The sequence below is a fragment of the Crassostrea angulata genome, unplaced genomic scaffold, assembly GCF_025612915.1.
Source record: "Crassostrea angulata isolate pt1a10 unplaced genomic scaffold, ASM2561291v2 HiC_scaffold_308, whole genome shotgun sequence".
Taxonomy (NCBI): domain Eukaryota; kingdom Metazoa; phylum Mollusca; class Bivalvia; order Ostreida; family Ostreidae; genus Magallana; species Magallana angulata.
Window position 1 is genome coordinate 68,203 of NW_026441861.1, and position 11,615 is coordinate 79,817.

Genomic DNA, 11,615 nt, shown 5'->3' on the forward strand with positions numbered 1-11,615 from the left:
CGTAGAAAAATGACTGGGGGTCATTTTTCGACAAAGAATAATAATCTCCCCAGTCATTATTCTATGTAGAAAAATGACCCTTTTGCCTGATAAATAAATGTCATTTTCATAAAAATGAAACTCAACATGAAGAAAAGTAACCCCTTTAGAATAACGACCCTCAATAGATTAATGTTTTTCAAGATATTTTTTTTTATTATTTCTGGAATAGTCTTTACAATGTTGTAATTTTTACTGCAGTTTACAAAAAGTAATAGAAATTATAAATCATATTCAAATAAACTTAAAGTGATAGAAGGTGTATATCTTAGAAACTAACAAAAATATTTCGTTATAACAAGATACTGACGTATTGTATTGGGGTATGTTTGTCATCTTAAAAACGAGTTCCATTTACATGAATCTCTTTATAAAAGAGTGACAACACATTTCAATTATTTTGAGATACGAGACACATTAAAATAAAGTTCTTTTTACTGGCTATGAAAGAGTAGACTCGATATTGTTCATGAATTATACTTGCTTTGACGATTTTCCCCAACTACAAACTACTGAGCATGCAAGTATATCAGCCAGAATAAATGTTAACTATGAAAACTTTACACCATTGTAAGGCATTATTACCATGCTGAAGTTAGCGGCCATTAACAGCAGCCGTAAAGCCAGTAGAAGCTAACGGCCAATAAGGAAAATCGTCAAAGTATTGAGAGTATTCGTCAAAATACTCGAACAGAAAATTATTTAACTTATCATCGGTATACCTTAATCGATATCAAGATGATTATTGCTTCAATAGTTGGTAGAAGCATTTACAACTTCGGAGGCAGCAAAGATCGTGCGATCAAAATCAAGGGAGATTTAAAACCCCTCTGGACCACCTGGTGGTAACTGTACAGCCCAAAGTTGAGACCTGCAAATAATAGCCCGAAAGGTATCCTGCACTGTCCTGTAATTCGTTTGATGTACATTTTAAAGAAAAAGGGAAAAAGGTTCACCATTTACCACAATATTTTAGTGAAGAGTTAAAAAATGACAATTTTCTAGTGAGCTAAATGGACACATTTAGATTTTATAGACGACCTCAGACCCTTTTTACAAATATTAAGAAAATTTCTCTACTTAACGCGCGTGTTTTTCAGTTCGTGTGGTAAACATCAAGGGGGATATAAACCCCTAAAATGAGACCGAACCCCTTTTTAAGTTTTTTGAAATACTCTCTTCTTATTATATTCGATCTGTGTTCATTATCTATTTAATAGATACTATAGTTCAGTCCAGTTTATTGTAAAGAATCAAGTAAAGTTCAGGAGATTTCTCAGAAGTGCAGCGTCATATCCCGCCATATCTCGACGAAAAAAGAGACGTAACTGTTAATAATCAAGTTGTGGCAATGTAAGTGTGTTTGTGAGTATTTGCTACGGAAATACACAACTAAATACAGCGGTTTCATTACAAGCTCGGTGTTTATAACTTCAAAAGCAGCTGAATAAAGTAAAAATGTAAGTAATTTCAAAGTCAGATATCTTGGATACGCGGTAGCCATTTTCCATTCTTGTTTACAGCGGGGGTCATTTTTCAACGGGGATCATTTTTCTTTGTGTTTAACATGAAGAAAAATAACCCCTAGGTCTTTTTTTTTGTAAGAAAAATCAAATTATTCTACAGCAAGATTCGTAATTATTTTACGTCAAAAAATTACCCCGGTTATTTTTCTAGGAGGTTCATTATTCTTCTTTACACCGGTCTTGTCAAAAGTCAATGTATTTGCAGAATTTATAGTTACATTGAAATTAATGTCAAAACGGGCTTGGCCCCTATGGTTCTCATACATAAAGCTGATTGCAAACAAGTTTTAAGGTATTTCACTTCTTGATATTGTTGTATCACGGTTATTTTGAGAAGACAAAACATACTTAAATATACTTTATGAGTCAACATCCATCTTCTTGAGATAGGGTGCATTAAGTTTGATCCTTTTGCACCTAAAATGCAAAGTTACATGTAGTCCAAATAATATTTGTTGTCAGTATTTTTGAATAAGTGGTTTTATTACATCAAATATTGTTTTTAATTATGCACAGCGAACAAATTGAATGGATAAATTTGGACAAAATTCCGTATAACTTTCTTAAAATTTGCCGTTACCCGTTTGCACTTAACATTTACAAATAATTTGATAGCAATAATTTAATATCAAGCGAATGTTTTCTGAATATCACGATTTTTATAAAATTAAGACTGTTTATCTAGATACGTTTTCAGTATTATATTACATAATAAATAAGATAAATTACAGTATTACAATTGGTAAAGTGAGATTTAAAAGAATCGTTGTAGTTTCCCTTTAAGTTGTCATTTTTCAAAGCGCTAAACATAGCTCAGCGCTTTATTGCCGTTAGACTTCTACTTCCGGTGCGTCGAATAACTGCCCTCTATGAGCAGAAGTATACATCATTTAAACTGGTTAGGGAACGAGTTTCAGGGGTTTATCGCATAACTGCACGGCTATTGTAAATCTAATGTACGGGGTATTGTGAATTTAATGTAGGGGCTTACATACATCATTGCAGGGAAAATATACAGAAGCTGAAATGTAATACACATATAACAGTTATATACATACAGAAGCTGGGTTATCAATACTTTGATTTATGTAATAAAAAGAAGTATTAGTCACAGATTTTGACTTATAAAACAAAATATGAATTGATCCAATATAAAAAAAAACAAGCCACACTCATTTTTGTTCTTTCTGTATCTGTAGCGAACAGTTTTTTGTTGTTGTAGTATATAGTTAACGAATATACATGTATTATTGAGCATTTAATATGATGGCAAGAATTTCTCGGACGTGCTCTCATGATTTAATACATTCTAAAATATTTTAAATTGTATCAATAAAATCACATATTTTTAACTTAGAATTTTAAATTTAGCAGTTCCTCACAGCAAAATATATATAAATCTTATCTTTAGGTTTTTGTTAAACTTAAACAAAAATTCGCAATAGAGAACAGCGCCTTAAGCTGTCAGTTATGTAACATATTTTCAAATATACTTGTTCATGTACCAAATGTTTAATATGCATATGTTTATTCTATTACACAGATAATGGATATCAGAATGTTCATTTCCACGTTGTCATAGATCTACAAAGTCTACCCCATTTTCGTAAAGAAGATGAGAGAAAAGTGAGAGAAACTGTTGCTAATATAGTGGAATGTAAGATTGACAAAGTTGTGGTGAAAGGATATCTCTCCTCAAGCAGTTTTTTTTTAGTTTTGTCTTTTAAAATGATTTACGTGAACAAATTATTAGCTTTAAAACAACAAGAGAAGGATGAACTAAGCAAACTAAGGATCGACTTTTTCAAAGTAGGCTCTGAAACTGTTTATGTGGAGAGCTTAAAAGGTAAGCTTTGTTTTTATCTTTAAATTTATTAAAGAATACATAAACATTGTACTAGTATTTGTTTTCAAAATATATATATATATATATATATATATATATATATATATATATATATATATATATATATATATATATATATATATATATATATATGACACAAGTGCAACGGTAATGTGAACGGTTATACATAAACTATTTTCAATATTATTAGTTTTAAAAAAACTGGTTTTAATTTGCACTTGTTAGCTGACCATGTTGATTCAAACAATTTCAAATTATCCGAATCTCTATTTTTTTAAAATTTCAACACAATGTTTCATCGGATGAAATACAATCAATTACTACGGAATCATTTAAATTCGTGGGGGCCATTTTTCATGGATTATGGGTTTTATGCTTATTCGTGGGGATGTATTTTCGTTGGTGTGTCGGTTTTCAGTAAGACTACTTTCTCTAAAGTTGTTTAAATCGAGGATTTAAATTCGTGGGAAAGGGCTACCCAAAAAATACCACGAAAATTGAGCCACCACGAATTCCAAAGTTTTCCACAGTATCGAATTTTAGATTTCAATTGAATAAACAGATCCAACAAAGCTGAAGAATAAACACAAAACCAAGTATCCAGATCAACAAATAAGCCTTGAAAAATCTGATGAACCATTCTCAAATGAAATATCAGAAGAATATGGTAAGTTTACTTCTTCAAAAATGATGAATACCCCACTCACTAATTTTTTTTTAAAAAATTCGTACAATTATATTCACTCTAGTTTGATTAATATCGGTGTTTGAAACATTATGTCAATGTGCTCCTTCTTAAAAAGAAAACAGATTAACAAAACTTATCAAATACAAACAGCCTGCGTTAAAAAAGTGACATATTGAAGGTATTTATTTAGCCCACCGTGGCAAAATAGTAGAGTTCGAAATGCTTTCAGACTCTAGCGTGTTCATACTTGCCTACTCGCTCATCCGTCTGTCCGTTTTGATGTTGTTTCATATATATATATATATATATATATATATATATATATATATATATATATATATATATATATATATATATATATATATATATATATATCGTATGATGAAATATTGGTATGCCTATGCGATAACCCATCTGATGCTATGTTAATAAACTAAAGTAAACTATTTGAAAGCTTTAAAGGATTTAGATAATTAATCAATTTGATTAATAATACCAAAATTAATGTATAATATGAAAATTATTATCTTTCTTTGCTTTTAGATCTTTTCAGGATGTCTTTACAAAATTATAAATCAACACGGGGGACCACAAATTCTGTTCGTGTCGCACGAATGATCTTGGGTCCATGTACTGGTGTTCTGTGTGCCTTGTTAACAAAAGAGGTAACTCCATCTGCCCTAATGCACAATGTTAAGACCTTTATTGCCAAACATCCAAAACAGAAGCCTTGTCCGATCAACAAATATCAGCAGGAGCTTGTTTATGGCGGAAATTACTCCGAATTCGACATCACATTGCTTTACATATTATTACGCAATGTGTGTACCATTTCACCACACACAAACAATTGGGGCAATGATCCAAATCCAGGAGACCGAAGTGTGTCTGCTAACATAGAAAGAATACGTTTGATAAGGAATCAATGCCGACATGGCTCTGACACGTATTTAACGGACAAAGAATTTAAAACGAAATGCCAAGATATTTTTACCAGTATACAAGAGTTGGAGAGTTACTTGGGTGCGGATACTATTTACCAAGACGCAATGGTACATATCAAAACGTGTTCAATGGATCCTGAACAAGAACAAACATACATCAACCAACTGCATGATGTAAACATCAAACTACATTATGTTATAGGTATATATAATAATATACAAAATACATATACCAAGTTATACGTATTCTTAGTATAAATAGGCTGCGGCCAGAAAATGTTTTCTTTTCTACAGTTAAAGATAATCAATTTCATACAAATTGTTAAACAAAATTATGTAATTTACAATTTTGACTTGTAAAAGTAAAAGGGCTGGATAGCGGTGACCAATGTTGTAATCTTGATGCAAAAATGTGCAAATGTAATAAGAAATATATCTATGTAAAGAACATTTTTGTAGTACTAAAACAAAGTTATTCTAAGATTGTAGAAATACCACTATTTTTGTTAAAAAAGAAAACAGTCTTAAATGGTATTCATTTAGATGGCACATTTATCATTTAAAAGTGTAGCTAATCAAATTTTTAGCATTGTTTTTTACAGAGAAAGTACAAACGACAAAGACTGCTTCTACTCCTCTTTATGTCAGAGGTAACAATATTAACTTGAAATCATATTTATTCGGTGGGAATAAATATTCGTCGTTAGCTAACGTTTTCCTGATTTATGGGAAGTATTTTAAGTGGGAGCAAATTGGGGGGGGGGGTGTATTGATAATCATCAAATAAGTGATTGTATAGATGTTCTCAGGGAGATAAATTCGTTGACAAGGATTACCTATACGAATACGGACATTGTTCCTGCAACGAACAAAGATAATTCCACATTATTTTATATATCAAGAAATACGATAGCATATTGATGTTTATCGGGATCTTTATGTCGAGAAAAGGTATTAAAAAGTACTCATTGAAAATTCTTATGTAATTTTATCCACTTTTTGCTCTGAACGACATTTATTGTTATTTACATTATGTATAAAATACACGATTTAACAAAAAATATGCAACAGCAAAAGGTATTTTATTTCATATATAGTAAAATAAAACTGACACTATGGCCACTTAAGATTTTTTTCATTTAGTTTAAAAACATATATATATACTATATTTTCCTCTCTCTCTTCTCTCTCTCTCACTCTTTATATATATATATATATATATATATATATATATATATATATATATATATATATATATATATATTTATCTCATACGTGTGGTGTATATTACCCGTGTGATAAACCTTTGGTATGTCAAACGGGTGATGCTTTATCAAATACTTCCGGTCCAAACTATTTTTGACGCAGCCCCTCGCCTCAAAGCTTCATTGACATATTTTCGAAGATTTGCTATAGTACTCTCAACATAACTATATTTACTACAAAAATTGATTTAAAATGATTATACTTATAGGTTTCATAATACATTTAAAAACAAGTGTCGTTAAAATAAATGACGATATACAAACAATACTATGGCGTCACAATATAGTATAAGGAAACAGTTTAAAACGTTCATATTATTGCAAAGTAATGAAAAGTAAATACAGACACATTTTAATTTTTGGCCAAATCTCTGTTCAAAGATTATATATATATATATATATATATATATATATATATATATATATATATATATATATATATATATATATATGTATATATATATATATATATATATATATATATATATATATATATATATATATATATATATATATATATATATATATATATATTTCTCTTTCAGCCTTGTACGAAAGAGATATTTCAAAATGGAAAGAAGAAGACAGTGTTTTTCTAGAAACTCACAACTTTCCAGTGATGCTTAATCAAGTCAGACAACAACCATTTGTAACAATTGTTGGTGTACCAGGCTCAGGGAAAACGGCAACAGTCCGTCATATTGCTCTGATATTGCAGAAAGAAGGGTATGAAATTTTACCAATAACAGATATAAACAAAATTGAGGATTATAGTAGCATAAACATTCCACAAGTATTTGTTATCGATGATGTGCTAGGAGTGTTTAAATTAAACGATAATAATCGCAATCAGATAGAAAAGTTCAGTGAAAGACTTAACGATCCAGTTAACCCAAAAACCAAAACCCTTATGACGTGTCGCGAAGCAGTTTTTAGACATTCATCACTATCACACTGTATTTTGGCAAAAAAAGAGAATGTTGTTTATTTACAAAATAAGGAAAATGCATTAAATGCTGACGATAAACAGAAATTACTTGAAAAATATAAATTAAAAAAAGATCTACTGGGCCCCAGAGATTTGACATTATCTTCTAGCATGTTTCCACTTCTGTGTAAACTGTTTTCAAACAGTGAGGAGCTGAGCGATTACGGATCAAGTTTTTTTGTATCACCAGTTCCTTGTATCTTAAAGGAAATAGACTCACTTGAAAAACGGAACAAACACCAGTATGCCTCGTTAGTTTTACTTATGGCGAATGAAAACAAATTGTCAGAAAAATGGTTCGACAATGAAGATAATGAAACTAAGAAAACGTTACATGAAAGATTGTTTGCTGAGATGAAACGCAACATCCTAGAAAAATGTGAAGTGCCTTTAACAACAGATAGCTTTCAACTGTGTGATGCCTTGTCAGAAATGGAAGGGACTTATACAAAGAAGAGTGGCAAAGAGTTCGTTTTTATTCACGAAAACATGTTGGAAATTATTGCATATCATTTTGGAAATCGGTTTCCAGAATTTCTTTTGCACTACTCAAGTAGTGACTACGTTGCTAATAATATCAAAGTAGAGAATGATAATATCAAGAAAAGAAAAAAAGGAGTTAAAAACGAAGAAAAAACATTTAAAAATAGAAAACCTATTGAAAAATGTCATGAAAGTAAGAAAATAATCGACTTATGTATTTATCTGCAAAATTCCAAATTTCCACTGCTAGCTGAACGTTTGTTCAGAGACGTACAGAATGAAGAATTTGATAACGTTTTTAGGAATGAAGCTTTAAAAAACACATTTGTGCTTCAGAACTTCATTGCAGTAATGGAAAAAACAACTTATGTTAATCTACATAATGTACTCTTATCAGAAAAAATATGGAATTATGAAGTAGAGCAAATTAAGAATGAGAAACGCATGAGTTTGATAAGGGACGCCCGAAGATGTCTACTAAATGAAAAATGCGTCGATGGTGTATTTAAAAGCAATGCCAGGGGGGTCGCATGGGCTATTTTGTTTGGACATAATACAATTCTTCAGAGTCTTTTGCGTCAAATGATACAGAACAAGGGAAATGTAGATGACATCTTCCAAATTGGCATCAAAAAATGTCTCCAACCTAATTCAAATATGAATCAGAACATTACTGGTATTGAAGAAATGAGTTTGTTTGATCATAATTTGATCGATGAAGCGTTAAAAAAAAAATACGATATTTCTGAATACACCAAAACAGATGTTGATACTAAAAGTGACACAGAATATTGCTTAAATAGTGGCACAGCCATTGACAAATATAGTTACAAGGGTACTGACATAGATGATGACACAAATGTTGATTGTGACGCCTCTGTTGACACAGGATCTTGCACCTTTATTGACACAGATAGTAAAATATATAGTGTCACAGAAAGTGGCAAAGATATCAGCACATATAATAAAAAAATTAGAGACAATGATAGTGACACAGATGATAGGGAAAAATACAAAAGACAAAAGGAAACAGATACGAATCCAGTGATTGTAGAGCAATGTCGCCTGCTTTGTCTCGCTTGTTTTTCTGGGGATCTAAATATCGTTCAAACACTGCTTGAACACGTCAACACAGACGCTCTGAACAACTGGTTTCAGTCTTCAATATGTTTATATTACAAGAATCCGTTGATAATTGCTTGCGAATATGGATATCCAGATATTGTCACGAAACTGATTGAAGCTGGGGCTGATGTCAATTCAAGTTTTCTCGATGAAACACCTCTAACAACTGCTTGTAAAAATGAACAGCACAACATAGTAAGAGTGTTAATAGAATTGGGTGCTGATGTCAATTATGAAGATCCTTTACACAATTATACACCATTACAATATGCATGTCAAAAAGGAAGCACACTTTCAGTCGAAGAGCTGATTAAAGCAGGGGCTGATGTAAACCTTTCAAGACACGGTGAAACACCGCTATTCGTTTCAAGTAAAAATGGGCATTTTAGCCTCGTAAAAAGGTTGATATTAGCAGGGGTTGATGTAAATATAAAAAGCAAAGGTACAACACCGTTGAATGCTGCGTGTGATGGCCGCCATTTCAAAGTTATGAAACTATTAATGAAATCAGGGGCTAAAGTCGATCCAAATGAAAAAGATAAGAATACACTTCATTTTACGTGTCATTTGGACCATTTGATTATAGTCAACAAATTGATCGAAATGGAGTCTTCTTTCCATTTAAATGATACAAACAAAATGTCATTTATAGCTGTGTGTAATAGTGGTCATTTAAATGTAGTTAAAGAGATGATCAAAGATGGAGCTGATGTCAATATGAAAGATGGAGATAAAACACCGCTTATAGTTGCGTGCTATAAAGACCATGTGCATGTAGTTAAAGAACTGATCAAAGCGGGTGCAGATGTCAATCTAAGAAATGGTTTTATATCACCCTTGCAAGTTGCCTGTTATGAAGGACATTTGAGCATAGTCAAACAGTTGAACAAAGTGGTGTTTGACAGCAGTCAAATATCTAGTGTCGCAAAAGCTCTAATAGGTGCGTGCTTTTTTGGACGTTTAAGTGTAGTTAAAGAGTTGATTGCATGTCATTTTGAAGTCAATCTAAAACATGGAAAAGCAACACCGCTAACGACTACTTGTTTTATGGGACATTTAGACATTTTCAAAGAGTTGATAAAAGAGGGCGCTGATGTAAACCTAAACAATGGATGTGGAACACCTCTGACAAATGCATGCCATCGTAAACATGTTAATATAGTCAGAATGTTAATAAAAGAGAGGGCTGATGTCAATCAGAGCGATGGGAACAAAACACCACTAACAGCTGCATGCGAATTTGGGCACTGTAATGTGGTTGAAGAGCTGATCAGGGCTGGGGCTGATGTCAATCAAAGCGATGGAAACAAAACACCACTAACAGCTGCATGCGAATTTGGGCACTGGAATGTGGTTGATGAGCTGATCAGGGCTGGGGCTGATGTCAATCAAAGTGATGGAAACAGAACACCACTAACAGCTGCATGCGAATTTGGGCACTGGAATGTGGTTGAAGAGCTTATCAGGGCTGGGGCTGATGTCAATCAAAGCGATGGAAACAAAACACCTCTAACAGCTGCATGCGAATTCGGGCACTGGCATGTGGTTGAAAAGCTGATCAGGGCTGGGGCTGATGTCAATCAAAGCGATAGAAACAAAACACCACTAACAGCTGCATGCGAATTTGGGCACTGTAATGTGGTTGAAGAGCTGATCAAGGCTGGGACTGATGTCAATCAAAGCGATGGAAACAAAACACCACTAACAGCTGCATGCGAATTTGGGCACTGTAATGTGGTTGAAGAGATGATCAGGGCTGGGGCTGATGTCAATCAAAGCGATGGAAACAAAACACCACTAACAGCTGCATGCGAATTTAGGCACTGTAATGTGGTTGATGAGCTGATCAGGGCTGGGGCTGATGTCAATCAAAGCGATGGAAACAAAACACCACTAACAACTGCATGCGAATTCGGGCACTGTAATGTGGTTGAAGAGCTGATCAGGGCTGGGGCTGATGTCAATCAAAGCGATGGAAACAAAACACCTCTTACAGCCGCAAGCGAATTTAAGCATGGGTATATAATTCATCAGGTGATAGCGGCTGGGGCTAAGTCAATGAAAACGATTGGAACAGAAAATTGATGTACGGCTTTTTTATGAATTTGCCATGGGGCATTGAGATGTGATCAACAATTCAACAATAAAAGCTGGAGCTGATGCTATCAAAGCGTTGAAAATAAAACTTTTCTTATAGCTGAATTTGAAAAGGGACATAAGCATACTGTAAGAAAGTTAATAAAATATGAGGCTGATGTTATTATTGAATGATTAATAAATAGAATAACAACATTAATACCAGCTACATTTGGTTCAGAGTTTTTAGATGAACTTATCGTTAAGGACGTTATAATAGCTGGCGATGGTTAAAACACACCAATAGTAGCTCGGATGAAAACAATTAGCTTGGAGTGAATCAGTTGATAAAAGCTGGGGTAATTTCAAACCAAGCAGTCTCTAACACTAATAGATGAGAAAAAGAAAAATGTAGTTTAAATAAAGAATTGATTAGAAATACATGTATGCAATCTATTCATTGTGATCAAAAATTTTTTACCCCCACTTTCATTACAAAGCTTGAATGAATTATGTCATCATGTTCCGTTTTTTTTGCATTTTTTCTCTTTTATCTCTTATTTCGCCTTTTGTTTGCTCTCACATATACAATGTTTTTATTGTATGCACTATAC

The 11,615-nt window shown here is 32.6% G+C and overlaps 1 protein-coding gene and 1 pseudogene across 1 annotated transcript; both read left to right on the forward strand.

Moving 5' to 3' along the window:
• Window positions 1-6,948: 6,948 nt before the first annotated feature.
• Window positions 6,949-8,050, forward strand: LOC128170091 (uncharacterized; annotated as a pseudogene).
• A 332-nt stretch (window positions 8,051-8,382) lies between these two features.
• Window positions 8,383-11,010, forward strand: LOC128170092 (ankyrin repeat domain-containing protein 50-like). Its single transcript, XM_052836067.1, has one exon. It carries the CDS (start codon window positions 8,383-8,385, stop codon window positions 11,008-11,010), a length of 2,628 nt encoding a protein of 875 aa, XP_052692027.1.
• Window positions 11,011-11,615: the final 605 nt, after the last annotated feature.

Excerpts from the sequence above, each read along its gene's own strand:
- LOC128170092 (XM_052836067.1), top strand. The coding sequence starts at position 8,383 with ATGATACAGAACAAGGGAAATGTAGATGACATCTTCCAAATTGGCATC.